Source organism: Bidens hawaiensis, unplaced genomic scaffold (genome assembly GCF_021521415.1).
Source record: "Bidens hawaiensis isolate Kalapana, Puna unplaced genomic scaffold, B.hawaiensis_p1.1 tig00010124_1, whole genome shotgun sequence".
Classification (NCBI taxonomy): domain Eukaryota; kingdom Viridiplantae; phylum Streptophyta; class Magnoliopsida; order Asterales; family Asteraceae; genus Bidens; species Bidens hawaiensis.
In genome coordinates, this window is record NW_027491763.1 from 372,335 (window position 1) to 397,343 (window position 25,009).

General features: G+C 32.9%; 1 protein-coding gene, 1 long non-coding RNA gene and 1 other non-coding gene across 3 annotated transcripts; 2 read left to right on the plus strand and 1 right to left on the minus strand.

Annotated features, from left to right (window-relative positions):
• Positions 1 to 965: 965 nt before the first annotated feature.
• LOC143534201 (amino acid transporter AVT1H-like) lies at positions 966 to 4,200 on the minus strand. The gene is made up of 3 exons (XM_077028751.1): positions 3,525 to 4,200; positions 2,089 to 2,699; positions 966 to 1,561 (listed from the first exon to the last, which is right to left on the minus strand). The coding sequence occupies exons 1-3, from the start codon at positions 3,784 to 3,786 to the stop codon at positions 1,022 to 1,024; spliced, it is 1,413 nt and encodes a 470-aa protein (XP_076884866.1). The 5' UTR covers positions 3,787 to 4,200; the 3' UTR covers positions 966 to 1,021.
• Positions 4,201 to 13,334: 9,134 nt separating this feature from the next.
• Positions 13,335 to 13,721, plus strand: LOC143534202 (uncharacterized). Its single transcript, XR_013135497.1, has 3 exons — positions 13,335 to 13,391; positions 13,495 to 13,594; positions 13,683 to 13,721. It is a non-coding gene; the product is annotated as an uncharacterized LOC143534202 (long non-coding RNA).
• A 1,799-nt stretch (positions 13,722 to 15,520) lies between these two features.
• Positions 15,521 to 15,592, plus strand: TRNAG-UCC (transfer RNA glycine (anticodon UCC)). The gene has a single exon. It is a non-coding gene; the product is annotated as a tRNA-Gly (tRNA).
• Positions 15,593 to 25,009: the final 9,417 nt, after the last annotated feature.

Here is a 25,009-nt window from a genome sequence, read left to right on the forward strand (position 1 = left end):
TGAATGAGTTAAATGTTAAAGTTGATCTTCCCGTATCCTTACATTGTGATAATATTGCAGCCATATCCATCGCTGCAAATCCTGTTTTTCACAATCGAACAAAACATTTTGAGGTTGACTTGTTTTTCTTGCGAGAAAGAATTTCTTCAGGTATTATGAAGACCGTGTCAATAAAGTCTGACAGGCAACTGGCCGACGTATTTACTAAAGGTCTTTCGGTAAGTCAACACACTTTTATGTTACAGAACTTGGGATTGTTTAATGTGTTTGGATATAAAACTGAGGGGGGGGGGTGTTGAAATAATGGTTGGTTACATTAGTTTTATATCTTTTTAATTTATAAAGCTTATGCTTATTTTTCTAATATTTTGTTTTTATTTCGGTGTGTGGCTGGTGAGTTTCATTCGGTTTTGGGCTTGGAGATGTGGTCTCTTTCTTGATAGCAGTCTAGGTGTTTTTGGGCCTGGCCTACAAGCTTCTTGGAGTTGCTGAACCGACCTACACTTTCTATTATATATTCAAGAAAGGGTTTACGTTTACAACACAGTTTTTGCCGACACATTTTTCTTAACACACAAAAAAACCTTTGTGGTAAAACTCTCTGTTCAGGATTCACAGCTTATGTGATTTCCAATCTTGTTCTTGTTCGTATGTTGAGATTTTGTTTAATCTGTTAATCTCAATCAATTGCTCGTGTAGTGTTCTTTGGATGTTGCAAAGAACAGATTGCTTGGATTTGGAATTTTGAATCTATTTGAAAGTAATAAGAATCTGGTTTAAGTTTTTGACACAAACAGTAGTTCAATCTTTGTAGAATGTAACATAAAATAAAAGATGGAGATATTAACAAGCAAAACTTTTATTACATTATTTTACATGACAATTAAAACATTTGAACTTGTTTGCTCAAATGATTATTAATCAAGACTCATCTGGCAATATAGATAGAATCCATTACACTCACACATTTTTAAAAGTACGGGTAGAGTCAAATGGAACATACAACAAGTGTATCCGGTTACTAAGTCGCCTGGATCCTCTCAAAACTTCCAACAAGCAACTTCAAAGACGAGATGGTTCCCGACACTCCAAGAACAAAGCCGATTAAAATGAGGAACACGTTAAGAGCCAACACGGGCCTTGATATCTTGTCCCAAAAGATCTTGATGTAGAAAACCGATGGGAAAATAAGTATAATTGCTGCAGTCACGAGTGAGCCTGTAAGGCCAAGCACATACTGGAAGTATGGGACGGTTAGGGCCAAAACGAGTATGAGTAGCAACAAAACTGAGCCAATGGTGCCTCTTATGATCATCTTGGTTTGTGACTTCATGGAATAAAGAAACTTGTGTTCGAGTTGGATTGCGAAGGGTGCAAATTCTAGTGCGTATTTGGTCATTGGTGTCAATACCGTAGCCCATAGTGCGATTTTAGTGAACACAAGTCCTCTAGGCATGCTGAGGGTAATTTGGGAATTTACTTCCGGGCCAAATAGTTTGGCACCCATGAATGCTAAGGATGTGTAGATCAAAGTTACAAATGTGAAACTTACTATTGATACCTGAAAAGAGAGAAATGAAAATACAATCTCAAATAAGTATAATTTTAATAATAACAATAATGTATTATTTGGTTGTAATCTGTTAATGAATTCACTCGGATGTAAACAAGTAGAGTTCGATCATATCCAAGCTCAAGTTCAGCTCATTTAGTTCACGAGAGTTCCATTTGTTGGAATTGTTTTGAGTTTATGTCTAAAGCTCGAGCCTGATTCGTCAATATATTTTCAAACTCGAGCACATTATAGATTAAAATGGTAATTATTACACATAAAGTTATTTATATATCTATAATCATATATAAAAGTAAATACAAGCTATTTAGTTATTTTTATCATAATTTTATATATGTAATATTATATTGTTATTTTGTAATTATATATTTACTACATAAATAATATGTTTTATTAGACCGTGAACTGAGGCACGAATTCGTTTATTAAATGAGCCTAATCTAGTCTTGAGCTCAAGCTTTTAAAAATGCGAAATGACTAATATGCCCTTCGGGTTAGGGAGAGAATATACCAACCTTTGTGAACTTTGATGGATCCTTCATAGCCTTATGTATATCAGGAAAAACAATATGACCACCGAATCCAAAAATATACAAGCCAGAGATATGCGGTATGTTCCCTAGCCGGAGAGCCGGGATAGCATGATTAGCCGAAACACCTCCAAACACGGCTGTGCACGCCACCGTCACAAAAATCATCATCGACATAATAATCCCGCCAATCGAAAGGAACGAAATGGATGACAAATCCCTTAGCCAGAGGCTCGGCAATGCCACCAACACCGCTATCACGGTCAACACTTGTGAAGTTGACAAATGATGGGCCCACGGGAACCGGACACTGGTTCCCATGAAGACCACGTTCAAGTTGTCGTGTAATGATATGGTGTAGGAAACAAGTGTCATAAGGATCTCTAAGTAAATGAACATGGTTGTGATGGTTCTACCATGGGTCCCGAAGGCGTGGTAGCCTATATCGGTGTAGTTTCTTGTTTTTCGGTTGGATTCGAGGCATTTTCCGAGCAGGTGAGAGGTGTATGCGGATGCGATTCCGAGTGCGATAAGCAGGAATGAAGAAACCCATCCTCCGTTTTCTAGTGCATATGGTGTTGAGAGCTGCCCAAGACCTGTTAGACATCATTATTCATTAGTGATTTTAGTAATTATATATGGATGATATTTATGTCATATAGTGGTAACGCTAGTGAATATAAAAAATTATCCATTGTAGAATCTTTATACATCTAGATGATGAATAATGCATATGTAACACTCTTTTAGTTTTTTAAGATTTCTTATTAGTATATAATAAGGTAACCAACGATAAACGTTGTACTCATGTTTTCTAAAAGAGAAAAAAAAAACTTTAGGAACTGTAGTTCCATCATCTAATCGTACTAAATTTTAAAGTTGTATCGGTTTGGTTATTGGCTAAACCGAATCTGTAACTTTTACGCTTTTAGATTTTCAGAAATGATCGGTTTTAATTATAAACAGTCTGGTTGATTCGATTAATGGAAAAGTTGGTTACATGGTTAATTTGGTAAACCTTGTGCTTTAGCTTGAATGGATTCAAGCCAATTTTAGTTAATAAATCCAAGTATATATGGAATCGAATATATGATAAAGTTATAAACAAATTTTTTTATTTATTTTATAAAGGATGATAAGCAGAAACTAATGTCACTTATAAAGATTTATAACAGAACTTTTTTTCGACATGTAACAAATTATTTATAGAAAATAAATATATAACGGCTATTTTTAATGTAGGTTAATTTCGTTTTTTTACACATATAACTTTAACCGAATCATAGAAGTTGATACTTGTTAATACAAAAAACATAACCGAATAGTTTCTCAATCCGTTTGATTTTATTAGTTATTTCGGTTGTGATTCGATTTTTTCATTACTACAAGAGGAAACTAAAAAAAGTTATATAAAGCGATACCTATGAGCATTCCAATCATATTAATGACCGAATGAAGGAAAGAACTGTCGGCTTCATGTGGACGGGCTTGCTCGTCATTTGACTCATTCTTCAACTCGAACTGCAACTCATCTTTATCAATGTTTTCGTTACCGCACTTGCATGACTTCTTACCATCCTCCAAATAAGTTTCACAACAATCGACCTCTTTCACGGTTGAGTTTGTGTCATGAGTTGAGCTGGTTATCGATTGTTTGACACTCTTCACGTTAAATATGCTCATTTTTATTTTTTGGGTAGGGTTTAAATCTACTCAAAGTTTGGAGATGGTTATGTAACACTAGGATTCTATTTGTTTTGAGGTTGCTTGAGTGTACCTCGGACAGTGATACGTGAGATGAATTTATAGGGTGTAAAGTGTGAAACACATCATATGAGAATCCAACGTCACGACCATTAATCTTTAAGAGAAAGAGTATGGACTGCGCTAACAATATAGTAAAAAGGTATCAAGTATCAACCTTAATTACTAATATATAGTCTACACATATATAACTCACAGGAGAATCTTGTATTAGTTACTAACTAGTTGCAAACATACCATGTGTGGAGGTGGGACGCGATGGGAACTCAGTTGGTTCGGTTTGTTATGGTGCTAGCATTGCTACAATCAGTGGCGGACTCATTAAATTTTCTTACAGGGATTGGATTTTTTTTTATTGGTACTTAGTTAACTCTCGGTATATATAAAAAATATTATGGTTAGGTTTGGAAGTTCGGGTCGGGTTTAATCGGTATATAAATTTTTTTGGTCTGGTATGTATGTTCTGGTTGAGTCAAATCGGGTTAGGTCATATAAAGTAAAGATAATCAAACAAAATATCATATAACCAAAAAATTAGTATGTGAAACATCATTAAAAATGCATAATTAGAATACAGTACATCTAAATTTGTTATTTACGGGTTTTCATTTTGAAATCTAATTAACTATAACATCATCTAGTTTAACATTCTTAAGGAAACCCTTATCAAAGAAACAAATACAATTATCGTTTAAATAGGGTATTAGATCCAAATTTAATTGGTACTGGACTTAAAAAGTTGGGTAGCTAGAGATTGTTTGGGTTGGGTATTGGGTTTAAAAATTTGGTACTAAATTCAAATTTAATTGGACATAATATCTAGGATTTGTTTCTTCTGCACAACTTATCCTAACATTATATAATTAAGTTGTTCAAAATTCTCTTAGTTTGCAGTTTAATATTGGTAAACCTAGAGATTATCTATATAATTGTTCGTAAGACATCAACCATTACAAAATCACCTTTGAATCATGTTAACGGAATATGTCACACCCTCAAAATCCACTAACGGAGTTTTACCGTCAGAGGGTGTGAACTAACAGGATCGGAATCATTAGTTAAAATCAAACCATAAAACAAAGTTTCAAAACCATGAAAACGTTTACGAGTAATTAAATGCGGAAGCGTAAAACCATAGAAACCAATGTTGCGTCACGCAGGACGACTTAAAACCCAATGATCACAGTTTAAAATAAGTTTGCATAATTAAAAGTGTTTCAAGCAATGCATGATCCTAAACCGCGCGCCCGCCTCGGCTACCTGAGAATAACATACTAAAAGTGTCAACACAAGGTTGGTGAGTTCACAAGTTTAAATAAAAATAAAGCGTTTAGCGTTTGCGTTCAGCGTTTTGCGTTAAGCGTTTTGCGTTACAGCGTTTTGCGTTACCAGATAATGTTACGTCAATTATATATCTATAGGTAGCTAGCCTATAAAACAAGTATCACTAAGTGTTCGACACCGAAGCTGACTGTTTATCATTTGTCTTGCCACCAGGTCATCCAGACCATGGTATGTGTTTAGCCAAGATTACACCCACTCGACCTCCGGTCGAGTTTAGCGTTGGGTGGGGTTTGTCAAACCCAGTAGTACTACTCAACAATAACTCGCTATTATCCAATATTAAACGGTTCGATGTGAATGAAGGACTTTAGTTAACGCGTTTGCCACTTAGTCTTTACAAGTGATATATAATCTATATTAACAAAATCTTAAATGCGTTTTGGAGTATGTTATCTCCCCCAAGTGAAAAGCGTTTAAAAAGTTTAAAAAGGGGAAAGTGAAACTCACTGTTTGCGAAGAAATTCCCAAATTAAATCACCAAGATGCGCGTCACAGAAAAACTCTCTCTAGCGTTCTAAAACAATAAAGAGATTTTTCTAAGTGTCGGAATATTATCGAGTCTCTAGACCCGGCACATAATACCTATGCACATAACATGTTTCGTGTTTCGTTTGTGAATCGTGTGTGACTTTAACAAGTGTATTTGTGACACGTTACATGTGTAAGCAATTATTTACGTGTCACGTATTCATAAAGTACATCACTAGCAATTACTCCCCGTAAGGGCAATTTGGTCAACACATAACAATTAACTAGCCATTATTCCCCACGAGGGCAATTTGGTCAAATCATGACAATCAATTAGCAATTATTCCCCGCAAGGGCAATTTGGTCAACACATAACAATTAACTAGCCATTATTCCCCACGAGGACAATTTGGTCAAATCATGACAATCAATTAGCAATTATTCCCCGCAAGGGCAATTTGGTCAAAACATAACAATTTATATAGCAAGTATCATGTTTCATGCAATTTCACAAACTCAGCAGCTAGTTTCACCGATACAGAAATTCTACTTGAAAGATTGTACTATCTCACCGATCACAGCATCACAATTAATTTATCAAAAATCATCACAAAAGCATATATGTCTTAGGTTTCCAGAACATATTTTATTATATTTTTATTCCACATAGATCTCTCACAATCATCAAATCATTACAGCAAACTCATAACAGTCAAATTCATGCGCAACAGAATGTTATTTGAAATTCCCGTTAAAAGAAAAATCCAATAAATGAAATACCACTTGGGTTAGGTTCCTAACTCAATGAGTCAACTTCCAGAAGTGGAACCAACCCAATTGGTCTCGTAGTTCATGAGATATAACATTTACAAAACAACCTAACAGCAGGTCTAACAGCTCAGCTTTGCACAACGTTTTTGTAAAATCATAAAAGTTAACTTTTCCACGTCCAAAAATTACAAATTTATATTCTTTAGAAACTAGACTCAACCTAGTTTACTGTAGTATCAATAATCTCAACCAATTTTCACATTTACACTTCGTTACAGTCACTTAAACATCAATAACACAATCTGTCCAGAAACTGTTTGCATCCAAACTCAACATATTAACTATCTATGGACCATCATGCATTCATATAACACTCTAGACTCCATAAACACTATCCATGCACATCAATTACACATTACATACATGATTAGGGTTTTTGTTTGAACTCAAATCAAAGACACAACAATTAACGTGTAACAATATCAATTCTAGTTATCATATCATTATCAAATCAACAACAATCATATTAACTTCATACACACATAATCGGCCATCTAGGGTTTTCAATTAACCCATTAAACATCAAAATTAAGTATAAAGGATGCATAGGATAGTCGTTTATACCTTCCTAGCACCTTAATCTTCAATCAAAAGTTGAAATTGATGGTTGTATGTGTGTGTATAGGTGACGGCAGCCAAGGAGAGCCAAGGGGGGTTCCGATCGGGATTTAGGGAGAAAAGAAAATAATAGTTAGGGTTTATTATTATTATTATTATTATTATTATTTATAAAGATACTATGTTACACTTTGGCCCCTCCACTTCTAAGTATTACTTATCTAGCTTAACTAACTTGTTTACATCTTGAGTTAACGTTTATAACCATGTTATCACATAACACATAAGTCTAACACATAATTATCACATAATTACTGTTTTGACGTTTTTCGTTTATTCATCAATCGTTTGCGTCAACTCGTTTGCGTTTCGGTGCAATTCCCGAAAGACTACACATGTAGTAAGTGTTAAGCGTCATTTAAACCCTAGTTTAAATGTAATGAAGTGTGCGTTATAGATTCAATGATCTTAAGTTTGAATTGACGGAGTTGAGTTAACGGAGTTAACCTGAAATTGACGATTGTCACAGAATACAACTCATGTAACCCGTTATCCAAACCTGTCAAACGCGTGACAGTTCAAAAAAGGTTACAGTTATAAACAAATTTTTTTTTCTTGAAATAAAAGATTAATAGAAACAAAGATATTACATCAACATAGCAGATAAGCGGGCAACAAGCTGCGCCGCCACCCCTTTCTGAATTGCAAACCCTAACCTGAATTGCAACAAGCTGCGCCGCCACCCCTTCGACCTGCTAAACAGGTCGAAAACTACTTGGCGAGTTCCTTTTTATTTTTACAGTTCTAGCTTTCAACAAGTTCCAGTGACTTGTTTAATTTCAGTACAACTTGATCACGATCAGGGTTAAACATATAGCAACCCTGAAGTTTATTATTTTCGTGTCGGGTTTGTATCATTGTGAAATTACCAGCACAAATTAATAACTATATTACCCTTTTTTTTCAATTTAAATGACAGCCATTACACAACACAATAAGGATATTAAGATTCTATTTTAGTTATCGATTTGGTTAATCAACTCGATTTTCAAACCGTCCTTAAAAAGCAAACAGTTGTTCCATTGTATAAGGATTGACAACATGTAACACGAATTAGGAAGAATATTCTTCCTTGTCATGCCAAAAACCTATACACGGTATCTGAGTTCATATAAGTAATTCAAGCAAGCAAAACTGTAGAATAAAAAGAATATAGAAACATCTATTAAAAGAGATTCGAGATGACCTCAAGAGAATCAAGACATACATAAGTATATCACACATAATTTTATTTGTGCATGATGTTAATGCATCTTTTAGATTTCTTTTATACTTTTATTTGTGCATGCATGATGTTATTCCATATGGAAATATATGATGCTAATAGAATTATTCCATGTTTACAGGTTGGATGCTACCGAACAAAACAATAATATTTTGAAACGATATTGCAGCAAATGTGACGAAAGGACATATGACACAACAGTAAAATTCATTTTTGTGGTTGGTTAAACCGATCAAGTTTAAAAGTTCAAGCTTTGCCCATACTTGTTATAACCATGGGCGGACCCACATAGAGCCCACTAGGTTCACGCGAACTCAATAGTTTGAAACTTTTACGTATAAGCTATATATAAAACTTTTAAATAAGCTCTAGAAGTGAGCCCGTAAATAAGAGTTTAAGGTGATATGTGGTATTGAATGATTAGAATGAACAAATGAATAAAATAGATTATTATCAATTTAATATTGTCCTGTTAAATCATGACCACAATCGACAGGAATATGCTATAAACCGAACATAATTTTTTAAGCGATTCTATAAATCTTTACCGAATCGATCGTATTTATCTAAAAACTTACAAACGTAATTAAAATTAAATAAAATAAATGTCAAAGTTTCTTATTCTTTATGTATGGAACAATAAGTGCAATCACTCCACAATAGAGGGAAGAATAGATTCTGGAAGCTCCACTTCATGATGCTTTGTGAATCTAATACTCCACTACGTAATTAGTTTCATGATCTGAGAAGGAAAAAAACATATCATAAAATTCGGATTCATACCATTTTATATGGTTGACAATGGAATATATATGTAAAAAAATGAAAATTCAGAGGATAAATATTAAACCGGACATTAGAAATGGGTCATATAAATCGTATAGACAGATTATACATACATTAATCTAAGTCACTTTCACAAAAAAAATAAAAAATGTATCACTAGTATTATATATCTCTCTATTATAATAATTCTAATAAATAAAATAAAATAAATGGGACACTTACACAATGATAATCCCGCCTAAACCATTGGGTCAATAACTACCCGACAAAAAAATTTGGATCCTTCCAACCCTAGTGTTTCATCGCTATCTTCTCTCATCACCATTTCTAATATCTTTTCCTACTCAGACCATGGGTTCAAGCAATCATACTTTCTTCTTTACCATACTCATCCTGTTACTGGATTCATTTTTTTTTAAAAAACATCGCTGTTGCATCTGGTGGCCAAACACTTCCCAATCGTAAAATCCCTGGTAATTTTGTTTATGAAATCTTAAGTTAGTTTGTTTATATGAGATTGAAGAATCAAATCTGGTAATGTTGTTTATGAAATCTTATATTAGTTTGTTTATATGAGTTACTGTAAGAATCAAATATATGCAATTAGTTTGTTTTTATGAGTTATTAAAGAATCGAATATTTGCAGGGTCAATTTACTTCAACATTCGACTATTGCTTCTTCATTTGCTATTCTCACTTCATTGTCTTCAACCTGTTCTATGCCTTATTCAGGTTAGGGTTAGGTCTTTTATGTTTTGAATAATCTCTTCTCTCCATTATCTATTTATGAAACCCATGTTCAAGTTTTGCAATTTGCTTTTGTTCTGGCTTTATGCATTTGTTGTGGATTGTGGTCTTATTCAACACGTAGGGTTTTACAATTTGCTTCATATTTCTGATTGGTGATTTAGGGTTCCGAATTTTGTTTTAGTTTCAATAGTTGATGTAAGAACACAAAATTTGGGAAATATAGGTTAATTTGAGTGAAGTAGGTGTTTGGTTAAAGACTTTGTTTGCTTTAACAGTCAAGCTGTAAGGCCCCGTTACCGGTAGCCCTACTTTCGTGTTGGATTTACTCATAAACACAGTTCTAAATATCAGAGTTAATTAAAACATTTACGCGGAATATAAAACTTTCATAAAACATTACATAATTCATAACTTGTCTCAAAACATCCTTTGTCTTTCAACATTAAAGCATTAAAATTTAAAACATCATAAGTCTTCAGATGCCAGACTCTTGTTCAGTGCCACGTGTCTCCTAAAGCGAGCTGCCTCATCCTACTCACCTGCGTGCATACTAAAAGTCAGCTACGCTGAGTGAGTTCTAGTTAATCGTACACTATACAATACACATAAACTTATATTCTTTCATTCATACTTTCTTACTTTCATACTTTCTTTTGTATTAACTTACTTTCATATCTTACGTTATAAAGAGCATTACGCCCTACATTCCTCGAGTATTATTAGGGCTCGGTACCCTCCTTCCTCGAGTATTATTAGGGCTCGGTACCCTCTTTCCTCGAGTATTATTAGGGCTCGGTACCCTCTTTCCTCGAGTATTATTAGGGCTCGGTACCCTCTTTCCTCGAGTATTATTAGGGCTCGGTCCCTCTTTCCTCGAATATTAGTAGGGTTCGGTTCCCTAGTTCTCGAATATTAGTAGGGTTCGATTCCCTCTTCGTTACCATACAACCATCCTTTCCTTCTTTTATTAACTTTATCACATTCATACACATAGGCATACATATCATACTTACCTTATACTTAGCGTTATAACCTGACAGTACGTGCAATATCCGAAGATCGTTCACGTACCATCAAGCAATCATTCATACATATCACATCATTCACATAAGGCATACACTTATCTCTTAGGATAAGCGTATTAACAAACATATCGAGTATGCACACAGCCCCGAAAACATAACACATAAATGGGGCTAGAAACTCACCTGAACACGGTTACGTTCACCGTTAATCGTAATCCCTTTCTTCAGCTGTGCACGGCTGACTGTATAACAAGTATACGTATCAATTAACTATCCCTTCTTATAATGTATTTCAATCTTTATATGACCCACAGTGAACGGGGGTCCGGGGGCAGCGCCCCTGGCAGAGGGGTCTAGGGGCGGCAGCCCCTAGCAGGGTCCAAGGGGCAGAGCCCCTGGCTGGGGTCGAGCTGCCAGGTCAGCTTGGAAAAATTTTATTTCCGTTAACTGTCTTAACACATTTTTCATTAGATTTTTAATTTATTTTCTAATCGAACTTGACTTTAAGCGAAGTTAACCCTCGGGCGAACTTAGCTCTAGGCGAAGTTAACCTTAGGCGAACTTAGTCTTTAGGCGGAGTTACCAGCTAGGCGAACTTAGCTTTACAGCGAAGTTGCCATCAGGCGAACTTGGCTTCAGGCGAAGTTGTCATCAGTCGAACTTGGCCTCAGGCGAAGTTACCAGTTAGGCGAACTTAACTTTACAGCGAAGTTGCCATCAGGCGAACTTAGCTTGCAGGCGAAGTTCATCGCTTTAAAGGCGAAGTTGCCCAGTTGCAGGCGAAGTTGTCCAGATCAGCCGCTGTTCGGTTTCTGTCCAGCATTTTGAGCGATTTTAACACCCTTGCTATGGTTCAATATCACCCACTACGCTTCCCGACCATTTTCGGTCTCTTATACACTAAAAAGCTTGGATCTTTAAACTTCAAAGATCAAGAATCATACCTTTTTGAGCTTGTCTGGATCTTGTTTAACTTGTAAGCCCCAACTAATCTCTCTCTCTCTCTCTCGGATCTCGGTCTTCCTTCTTCCGGCCGCCGGCGAAGTTGGTGGTGTGTGTGTGTTTTTGGAGTGTTAGGGAGTTTGGTGAAAATGAAAGATATTTTGGGTTTAGGGGATATTTATATCCTTGAAATCCCATGGATCTAAGGCCCATTCTCGTTTAACCTATTTCAATTAATCCAAGTCCATGGCCCGCTCCTTACCCGATATTAATTAACGCGAAATCAATAAACATAACTTTCTTTATTCATCATTAAAATTTTAGGATGTTACACAAGCAAAGCGTTATGATGGTGTATAAGCAACATATGTATCTTTGTGCTATAATTTAGTTGATGTACAGCATAGAAAACTATTAGTTGATGTTATAGATATTGCTCAGTGCCCACTTTCTTATTTGCTTTCCTATTGTTTCCATACGAAATAGGTTGATTGCCTAGGTTAAAGTATCAAATTGGTCCCGGTCGAAACATGTTATGATAAGAATGAGTTCGAGTCACAACGAGTTGTTTTATATAATGGTATTTTCTAACTTAAATGACAAATTCACTATTGGTAACAAAATCCATGGTAAGTTTATTTTTACTTTTAATTTAATTTAAATAATTTAGCCGATTTCATTCCTTACCTATGAAAACACATTCAATCAATTGTTTAATTGAATAATTAAATGACTAAATATAACAAACTTTCCACATTATTCTAAATATATTACGTGCATTTAGGAATTTAGTTTTAAAGTTGTCAATTTATTATATATATTTCAATTTATACCAGAGTTCTATTTAATAAAATTATATTTTCAGTTTCTAACAATATTATATTTATAAACATTATACTTAAAACATAGAAAGGAACAATTTATTTTTAAACTTGATTTATGAAAAGATACACCTACGTTTTCTTTTAATGGAGAAAAACATAGATTTCCTATATTTGTTACCTAAATGGCAGCTAAAACACACCTTTGGTGTTGTAAGTTTTTTATTTCTTAAAACATAGAAAGGAACAATTTATTTTTAAACTTGATTTATGTAAGTTTTTTTTTTACTTAGAGCCGAGGGTCTCTCTGGAAGCCACCTCTTTATTCCTTTGGATAGAGGTACGGTGTGCCTACATCCCACCCTCCCCAGACCCTACTTATAGCTTTGCTATCGGTGGAATTTTACTGGGCATGATTGATTGATTGATTGATTTATGTCTTTTCATTTAACTTATCATGCAACTACATATCAAAAATTCCAACTTCAGGTTAATGGCTTCATCAAACATCACTTTGCTTAAGGATTTAAATAATCAGATGTCGAATTTTATATTAAAAAGGCAAGTTATACGTTTATGGAGACAACCTGTCAATAATAGGCCATCAGAAACATATAGTATTGAACTGATACTTCTCGACACATGTATTACACAATTAGTTGGTCTCCTTTGAAGATATCGAACACTACAAACTTCCAACTGATTTATCTTTAGGTTCATAATAAAAGTATTTAACTTTATTTTTTCTTATAATTCAATTTTTACTTATAATTCAATCTATCAACTGAGAGTTAATATAACATTTAATTTTTTTTAGATATAATTGCATATGTATTTACATGTTCTGAAATAAAGGAATTGAAACTGAAGAATGGCAAGGATACCAAGCATTGTGTTGCGACAATTAATGATTTGGGGTGCCCACTATTTCATACATTATTTTCTTTTGTGTAGTAAAGATAACATATAAAGATTGTATGTAATAGTTTTATTTAAATGTTGCAGGGGAAACAACCTGCAGTTGACATTATGGGATGAATATGCAGATTAACTAGCCACTTACAAGAGAAAAAAATCCTATTGTTGAGCCACTCATTGTAATTTTGCAATTTGCAAAGTACAAAAAATGGGATGGTAAAAACAACATTTGTTTAATATTAAGTATATTATTGTTGAACACTTATAAATTTTACTTTTATGTTTTATCTATTTTGCAGCCGGTCCATCAGTGTCCAATATGTGTTTTGGTAGCAAACTTTATATCAATACTGAACTCCCAGAGATAGAAGCATTTAGAAACAGGTTGTTATAATGTTCAATAAATCGTATATTAATATTATATAATTATTTTTATTTCCAATATGTTGTAACTTATTAAACGTGCGAGATTTAATCATGAAATTTTATATTTATAATCACAATTTGCTTTCAAGGGTTAATAATGGATCTATTTCAAGTCAAAGTTTGACTTGTGAGACAATTGTGAATGATATAAAGGATGAGTTTTTGCATAAGAATGATTTCAATTGCATTGCTAAGGTGAATAAATTGTTAAAAGGTATGACTTAACAATTAAATAAATTAAATAATTTTATACATTTTATTATCTGATGAATGTTTATATAATTTCGTTTACTACTTACAGGTTCAAATTGTCATTCTCCTTGGAACAATCAAGTCTGTCTTGCAAGATCAACTCTGGTATTATTTAGGGTGCAGTTATTGCATGAAGAAGGTAGAAGAAAAATATTCTACGGAAGAAAACACTGAAGGCTCATTCCGCTTTCGGTATGCTTTGCTATGATGATAAACAAGAGCCAAGGACAGTCTCTGTCTAGGGTTGGTTTATTCTTACGATGTTCGGTTTTTTCCCATGGACAACTATATGTTGCGTTATCTAGAGTAACCAGTAGGCGTGGTCTAAAGCTTCTTATATTAGATGAAGATGGGAATACCTGTGATAAAACAACAAATGTTGTTTATAAAGAGATTTTCTCAAATTTGTAAATTTGTGATTTTATAATACTATGTGATCTAAAACTTCTTATATTCGATGAACATGGGAATTCATTTTATTTATTTCAACATTTAGCGAATCCCGTGTATTACACGGGTTCTAAAACTAGTTTGATAATATTGTAACACAACAATAGTTTGTTTCACTTAACATAGTTGTCTATTTTAATTACACTTGGAATGAAATGTTAAATGATGGAAAAGGAGCAACATGAGAATGAAAAAGAATCTGAATTTTGTTTTTTTTTCCTTATGGATTCCACGTAATGTCACAAAAGCTATTAAACATTGAAAAGTTATATTCATGAGAACCGTTTACAACTAGTGACAAATCTATCATGCGCACTTCATGAAATATGAACATATACAAATTCATAGCTTTTGGATAAACATGAAGCTAATCATCATAATAATTATTTCCTTTTCAAAGTTCAAGCAAGCAACCTATAGCCAGCAATATACACCTATAATATAATAACCAAACCAATCGAGTAAGGAAACTAATTAAATCATCATGATTTTAGAGAGTCATTACGTATGACTTTTAGAATAGTTGGTTTAACTCGACTATTAAGGCCGACTTATAATTCATTATGTTTTCTTAGTTCATCAACATGCTACGACAGTTGATTAACATCACCAATACGGCAATACCTTTTAAGACTTTTCGGTCATAATATGATCAATCACATAAATAAGTTTTTTACTTTACAAATATATGAAAAATCTATTCATGCAAGTTTTGGCCTTTCTGCTTGTCTCAGTTTATCGTATTTCTTCTCGATAATGATCGTTAAAAAAATAGGTTCATTAAATATTTGCAAAAAGCGTTTGTAGTCCAACGGTTAGGATAATTGCCTTCCAAGAAATAGACCCGGGTTCGACTCCCGGCAAGCGCAGTAATTTTTATCCTTTTTGTCATTTGCAAGAAACACAAGATGTGAAAATTGTTAAAACTTGATACCCTTGCATATTCACTCAAAATAATTGAAAATTGTTAAAATTTGCAACTCAACTTCTCATTGTTTTTATTTTGTAAAATAATTTACACACCATCCCGCTCCTCTATTTAATGAAAAAAAATTTTGGAAAGTTTGAAATCAAAAGTTTGGAAAATCATCATAGAGGTGAAGTATATATATTTACTAGCTTTTAGCCCGCATGTCACGCGGGTTACTTTAGATTTTTTTTTTTAATATAATTGTGATGTATATAAATTAATTTTGTATTAAAACAAATGTTATATGAATATATAAAGTATGTTATGTTTGTAGTTAAAGTTAAAGTTTAGTTTGTTTTTTGTATGTTTTTATAATCGTGTTAGATTTGTTCAGTCATGCGACACAATGAAATTGAGCTTAATGGATCACTTCAAATATGCTCTCATGGATGTATCAATTAATATTTTGGACTATGTACATGGAATTATGGGAAACAAAAATTTGCTTATCTAAAAGTATTTGACCTGTTACCCTACCAATTTTGAAAAACTATTTGTTATAGCGTTCAACTTTTTCTTATTAACTATTTAAATGTTTAAAATTTTTTAAAGAAATTGTTTTGGGCGAACCAGTTGTGTCATGTTTAATAACTGACAGGGGATGATTCAGTTATATCTCACGGGTCAAATGAGCTTTGGTTGAAAAGAATGAGATTAGAAACCACTATTAACTCCAGAGCCAATTTTTTATTAGATCATTGAATAAGTTTATGTCATGGATAACCATCTTCTCTCATCCATGGATGACCTACACTACATCACACTAAATGTGAAATTTGATAGTGTGAGACAAACCTACATAACACCAAGCGTGAAGTTTTATTGTTTGTTTGTTTGATTTTTTAATCACAAATGACATATCCGAACCTCGTAAACAAATAAAAAAAAACCACCTGATATTATAATATGACATAATAGAGATATAATTGAAAACAGGTGGATAAACTATAAAGTATTGATCACGCTCCGTTGTTGAAAAGCCGATCCAAGCCTTCATAGAGTCCCTCTCCATAGTATGCATCGCGCGTAGTACACTTAAATGCATCCCCAATCATTATTAGGCATGTAAACGAACTGAATGTTTAGTGAACTGTTCATGAAATGTCCAGCGATAAGTTCGTTTATTTAATAAACTAACGAAAACGGACAATATTTTTTGTTACATTTAATTAAAAGACGAATATGAACACGATGTTGCTTTTGTTTATGTTCGTTTATATATGTTTTTTTTGTTTTTGTTAGTTTACATATTAATAGACAATAAATAAATAGTATTTGAAATTCAAAATTAGATTTTACATATTGATAGAAATTAATTCAATAGTGTTCATTTATGTTTGTGTTCGCGTACATGTATCCATTTATGTTCGTTTAGCTTATTAACTAACAAACATAAACTGATAAGAACATGAACATAAATATTTGTCCAGTACAACAATAATAAGAGAAAAAGGAGAGTCTTTGATGAAAATAATTGTTATCTTCAGGATTTACTCACAAGGAGAGTCTTCGTGACTGGTAATCAAGTTGATGGTCTTTATTTCTGTGGTGATGGGTCTAGTTCTTTTAAGGTGTGCTTAAGTAATTTTGATACTTTAAATATGTGGCATACTAGGCTAGGACATCCTTCTGATAATGTTTTAAATGTCTTACAAACTGATTTGAAGTTTAACTTTCAAAAACATGATTATCCATGTGAAGTTTGCCATATGGCTAAACAACATAGGGAGTCGTTTCCTTTAAGTGATCATCAATCTAAACATGTCGGTGACCTTATACATGTGGATGTATGGGTCCATATAGAGTTAAAGTAAGGAAGGCTATAGATTTTTTCTAACTATAGTTGATGATTACACAAGAGCTGTGTGGATTTTTTTTAATGAAAAACAAAGATGAAGTTTTCTTTAATATTAAGAGTTTTTTCAATTTGTTAAAAAACCAGTTTGATAGGAAAATTAAGGTTGTCAGAAGTGATAATGGGCCTGAGTTTGTTAATAATCAAATTCAAAGCTTGTTTAGAGACAAAGGTGTCATTCATCATACCACATGTACTTACACTCCACAACAAAATGGTGTTGTGGAGAGGAAACATAGGCATTTACTAAATGTTGCTAGATCACTCTTATTTCAAGGGAGTGTTCCCCTTTCTTTTTGGTCTGAATGTGTTCTAAATGCTGCCTACCTTATTAACAGGACACCATCCTCTGTGTTAGAAGGTAAAAGTCTCTATGAGTGTTTTTTTGGCTTTAAGCCCTCGCTAATACATTTAAGGAACTTTGGTTGCTTATGTTTTAGTACAATTTTAAATGTTCACGATAAATTTGAAAGTAGATCTTAGAAATGTGTTTTTATAGGTTATTCTAATAAAAAAAGGTTATAAGTTGTGGAGTTTAGATAATAAAAAGGTTATTTTTTCAAGAGATGTAAAGTTTTATGAAAATATCTTTCTTTTTAAAAATAGTGTTTCAGCAAAATCTTTTGAAAAATGTGAGTCTTTATCTGTTAAAAATTTAAACTTTTTTGATATATATGATGAAGAAGTCTCCAAAAATTCCTTAAATGATGTAAATCCCGATGCTGATGTGGGGGTGCACATTGATCACTCTAGTGAGGATCAGCAGCCTAGTAGCAACTCAAGGACTTCAGATGAAGAAACTGATACTTCAAACTCTGGTAGTTCTAGAGACGGCTCTAGTGAGGTAGATCCACCTAGAGTTGTAAATGAAAATGTCGAAACTGAAAATGTCAGCTCTTCTGAGGGTATTCCTAGTCAAGCTCCTCTTAGAAAGTCATCTAGGAGTTCTGTTTTACCAAAAAAACTTAGTGATTTTGTCATGGAAGGCAAAGTTAAGTATGGCCTTGAAAAAGAGGTTAATTATTCAAATTTGTCTGTTGAGAATCTTTCATTTGTTTCCAGTCTCAACAAAACTGTTGAGCCCAAAAATTACTATGAGGCCTCAAAAGATTCTACTACAAAAAGAGGTATTTGCTACAGCCAATTCTGTAGCAAAACAGGGTTTGCTACGGGATTTTCCACGGATTTGGTCCGTAGGTACAAGTCTCGTAGCTAACTTATTTGCTATGAGTTTTTGTTACGGAATCAGAATTTTGCTATAATCTTAGATACGAAAAGAGACGTCGTTATTTTAGTTACATTAGCTACAGATTTTGCTACATAATTGTTGGCTACGGATTGTTAGCTACGAATTATTAGCTACAAGGTTTTGCAACGTTTTTTTAGCTACGAACTTTTAGCTACAAAATTTTGCTACGATATATAACTACATAACTTTGCTACATAATTTTTTGGCTACAAAATTTGCTACCAACTTCAACAACAACTTTGGCTACGGAAATTGCCTATGCTTTTTGCTATGAAATTTAGCTACATTTTTTGATTGAATTTTGCCATGAATTAGCTACAATATTTTTTTTAATATTCTTTTCCACTTTTCCCTATAAAACACATATTCAATTTTTTTAAAATACCATACCTAAGATAAAAATCCAAACCAATAGCATAAAATATCCAAAAGTACTACAATAAAAAATGAAATTTATTTTTGCAACATCAACCTATATAGCTTAAATTGGTGAAAATATTTCTAGCTAGTTTCCTGACAATAGCTAAAGTTTCTAATTTATTTGAGCATATAATCTCTCGTTTTCTTCAACACAACATTTTTTTTCTGCTTTTCGTTCCAACCCGCTCTTTATTCTCGTTCCAACTCAAATATCTTTTTGTTCCAACTCCAATCTTTATCATGGGCAGCTCTACTAGGATTGGGCTCCCGAGTCTCAACTCCATGATCACTGCGTCTCCGTGCACCACGGAATCCATTGCCAACATCATGAGCACCACCACTACCACGATTATCTTTACTACCATTCATAATGTATACATCAACACCCTACATACAAATAAAATTATTATGGGTTAAAAAAATTAACATTTGATGATATACAAATTGCATTATATTATATATATTAATCTGAAAAATCAACATACATATATATATAACCAAAAACTATAAAACATAACTAAACAACGACATTTATAATTAGTCGTACCTCTAAATCGAACAACAACAAACACATCACCTCGTGAAGTTGGAGCGACTTGTAGAGAGTGCACCTGAAAAGCACATGAAAACAAAAAAAACCATGTGTCATTTTACTAATATTGAACCTGATGATGAGAGATCTAATATTTATGTTTGTGACTTAGACAAACTTAAAAACATATTATGTAAGTTGTCATATCCTATATAACGAATCAATATCAAAATCCGTCGAGAAAGTAATAGCCAAACTGGTAAATCGAAACTGTTATATCAAAAAAGACATACAACATATTCAAAGAAACCTGTCAATTCAATAAGTTTATAAACAACAACAAAACGTAAATGTAATGAATCACAATGCAACAAGTTTGATCCGATGACCGGTTGGTGATTATAGTAATGTCACATGTGAAAAGTATTTCTAACATGTTTCATACATCATGTATTGGCCAAATAAACAAACATCTCATCACAAAACATATGAGCATATTCAGAATACACAAGACAGATTTTAGCATGCAAATGTGTATTTTACTATTTTATTACCTGAGGAAATCATGAATATAAATTATGAAAATTTTAAAACAGTAACATAAATGGACCAGGTTTCTCAAACTATTTTTGTTATAATTTTAACTTACATACAAAAATGAAAATAATTCAATCACTACAGATATGTACAAAGAGTTCAGCAGATTACGCAACAAAACGTGTTGACTTGGTTAAGCCACAATACTAATCCAAATCAAGCAAGACCAATTGGATTAAAATATTAACTCAAGATTTGAAGTTCCAGAAGTGGAACAAACCCATTTAGACTTTTCATAAAATACTTATGATGTCGGGAAAACAGACCAGAACACGACTCCCAGAATCAGCTTTGACACATGTTTTTGTAAAATCATAAAAACCATTCAAAACTCGTCCAAAAATTACAAATCATAACTTTCTGGAAATTAGACTCAAAGTAGAACATCATGGTAACAAGAATAGATCTAAAACAATAAATTATCATCGAGTAAATTATCATCGAGTTACAGACCAAACAATAAACGAGAACAAATCTGTCAGCTAACTAACTGTCGTCATCAACCTCAAACCCTAACATGTTTATATCATATCTAAGGCTCTAATTCATCAATTAACATCATATTCACCATATTACAGATATTTAACATCTAGGTTTTTACAATAACTAATAAAAACATGAAATCAATGCATAAAACTTACCATCTAGTGTTAGGAATGATTAGAATCACTCAAATATACCATCAATTGCAAGAATTGAAGATGCTTATGGTTTGTTGGTGGTGTGGGATCGTGAAAGAGGTATGGAGGAAGAAGTGTCGATGGTGGGAGGGGAAACTAGGGTTGGGATTTCGTTTTAATGTTATTTTAATCAACATTTACAATAATAGTCCCTTATTAAATGAGTTTTAACTCAAATGAGCAATTTTAACACCAAGTCGGGTCATAACGAAAACATTATGAATAAAATATTAAACCAAGCTTATAAAATAAAGCCTCGTTGATAATTTTGTTAAAAACTATTTTATAAGAGTCGAATACGTACAACTTACACGTAATGGATTGCAATTTCATGAAACAATATATGAACTAAACGCATAATCACTTGACATGTAATTCACATAGATAAATTTATATGATCGGGATATTATTTTCATATTTCCAAACGTTCGGGGTCAAATTCGCATGATTCGGTAATTCCTGAATTACCGTTATGTGAATGTCTGTGCAATAACCGACACTTAATTAATCCTAATTAAGGGAAATGCATAAATGAATGTTTGAGACAAAGGAGTTTGCATTAACGGAACTAAATCGTAAACATAAATAAGTAAGCCACAAAAAATAACAAAATAAAAATTAAAACAAAAGGACAAAACAACGAACATTGTGGCGGCGAACCGACGCTATTTCAGTCTGTATCAATAGTATCTCCAATAAAGTTTATTTTATGAGGTTTTAAATATTTATTTTCTGATTTTACTACGGATATTGCTACCGTTTTTTTAAATCATTTATATAATACGTGTTTTCTCAAGTTTGCTATGGATTTTACTACTAACTTTATGAAGTTATTTTCATAATACATATTTCTCAAGTTTGCAATGAATTTTGCTACCAATTTTTTAAAGTCGTTCACATAATACTTATTTTCTCATACTTGCTATGAGTTTTGCTACCGTCTTTATGGAGTCATTTTTAAGATACTTATTTTTTAAAGTTTTTTTACGGATTTTGATATGATTTTTTTCTTTTTGCAACAGAATATTCATAGCTAAATGTGTCTCTAGCTAATCCGTAGCTAATCGTATAGCAAAAATTGCAACCGATTTTTCCGTAGCAAAAATTCACAATAAATGCCTTTCTATGTAAATCAGTTTTTTTCTATTATAAAATTAATGGTTTTTGTTCGTTATGGTAAAAATGATATATTTCTTTTTAAAGCAGTCTAAACTATTTTTTTTATCACCTTATCACTATGCATGTCAACTTGTTTTAAAGTATTCAAACCCAGGTTTACAATAATAGTTGTTGACAAAGGTCTATGTTATTTTGCTACGTTACAGATTTCGAAAAATTAGTTTTAAATTTGTTTTCTTTTCTTACCATTATATAATGAATTTTATGTTAATATTTTTATTTTCTCAAATTGCTACGAATTTTACTAAACTTTATGTTATAATTTTTTAAATATTAATTTTCTTTATTTGCTACGGATTTTTTATACCGATTTTTTTAGAATTATTTTTGTGATACTTATTTTATTAAGTTTGCTATGGATTTTGCTACCAATTTTCAGAATTCAGTTTTTATAATACTTATTTTCTCAAGTTTGCTACGAATTTTGCTACCGATTTTATGGACTAATTTTTATAATACTTAGTATCTCAAGTTTGCTATGGATTTTGCTATGAGTGTTTTCTTGCAACGTAATATTCATAGCAAAATCGTAGCAAAATGTGTCCCTAGCCAATCCGTAGCTAATTCGTAGCAACAATTGCTACCAATTTTTTTTTTGTAGCAAAAAATCGGTGGCAAGGTTAATGCCATGAATGATGAAATGAATGCTCTTTATAGAAATAACACATGGAAACTTGTTGATTTGCCTAAAGACAGAAAAGCTATGGGTTGTAGGTGGGTGTATAAAATAAAATATAAGTCTAATGGTGAAATTGATAGATATAAGGCCCACTTAGTGGCTAAAGGTTACAACCAGAAAGAAGGAATTGACTTTGATGAAACCTTCTCTCCGGTTGTTAAAATGGTAACCGTTAGGTGTGGTATAAGTCTAGCTGTTGAAAATAATTGGCCTTTGTTTCAATTAGATGTTAATAATGCTTTTTTGTATGGTGACTTACATGAAGATGTCTATATGAAATTACCTGATGGATACTTTTCAACAAATGATACTCGTGTGTGTAAACTTGTTAAGTCACTTTACGGCCTAAAGCAAGCACCACGTATGTGGAATGCTAAACTTGTTTCTGCATTATTAAAAATGGGTTTTACCCGGTCTATGTGTGATTCTTTGTTTATTAAGTCAGAAAAATCTGTGATGGTCGTTTTACTTGTCTATGTTGATGATATAGTGGTGACCGGGAATGATGAAAATGCTATAGAAGAAGTAAAACAAATGTTAAGATCAAATTTTTTGATTAAAGATTTGGGTCTTCTTAAATATTTTTTGGGTATTGAAGTTGTGAGATCAGACGAAGGGGTTTGTTTATCTCAAAGAAAATATTGCATGGAGTTGTTAGCTAAGTATGGCATGAGGGCATGCAAACCGGTTAACACTCCTATCGAACAACATTATGTTGTTACGAATATGTGTGATAAAGATAAATCTGTTTTGACAAATATTACCGGATATCAAAAATTAATTGGGAAATTAATATATCTTTCACATACAAGACCCGATATTTGCTATGCTGTTCAGTTTTTAAGTCAGTACATGCATAAACTTTCTAACGCCCATTTGCAAATAGGTCTAAGGTTGTTGAGGTACTTAAAAAAGGCTCCTGGGTTAGGAGTTTTATTCAAAAAGGGTGCTTCTTTTAATCTGTCTGGTTATTCTGATTCGGACTGGGCAAAGTGTCTAGATACTCAAAGATCTGTGACAGGTTTTTGTATTTTTTTGGTGATTCTCTTGTTTCTTGGAAAAGCAAAAAACAGTTGATTGTTTCCCGGTCATCTGCGGAAGCAGAGTACAGGGCTATGTGTGCATGTACTGAAGAAGTTATTTGGATAAAAAATTTGTTGAATGAGTTAAATGTTAAAGTTGATCTTCCCGTATCCTTACATTGTGATAATATTGCAGCCATATCCATCGCTGCAAATCCTGTTTTTCACAATCGAACAAAACATTTTGAGGTTGACTTGTTTTTCTTGTGAGAAAGAATTTCTTCAGGTATTATGAAGACCGTGTCAATAAAGTCTGACAGGCAACTGGCCGACGTATTTACTAAAGGTCTTTCGGTAAGTCAACACACTTTTATGTTACAGAACTTGGGATTGTTTAATGTGTTTGGATATAAAACTGAGGGGGGGGGGGGTGTTGAAATAATGGTTGGTTACATTAGTTTTATATCTTTTTAATTTATAAAGCTTATGCTTATTTTTCTAATATTTTGTTTTTATTTCGGTGTGTGGCTGGTGAGTTTCATTCGGTTTTGGGCTTGGAGATGTGGTCTCTTTCTTGATAGCAGTCTAGGTGTTTTTGGGCCTGGCCTACAAGCTTCTTGGAGTTGCTGAACCGACCTACACTTTCTATTATATATTCAAGAAAGGGTTTACGTTTACAACACAGTTTTTGCCGACACATTTTTCTTAACACACAAAAAAACCTTTGTGGTAAAACTCTCTGTTCAGGATTCACAGCTTATGTGATTTCCAATCTTGTTCTTGTTCGTATGTTGAGATTTTGTTTAATCTGTTAATCTCAATCAATTGCTCGTGTAGTGTTCTTTGGATGTTGCAAAGAACAGATTGCTTGGATTTGGAATTTTGAATCTATTTGAAAGTAATAAGAATCTGGTTTAAGTTTTTGACACAAACAGTAGTTCAATCTTTGTAGAATGTAACATAAAATAAAAGATGGAGATATTAACAAGCAAAACTTTTATTACATTATTTTACATGACAATTAAAACATTTGAACTTGTTTGCTCAAATGATTATTAATCAAGACTCATCTGGCAATATAGATAGAATCCATTACACTCACA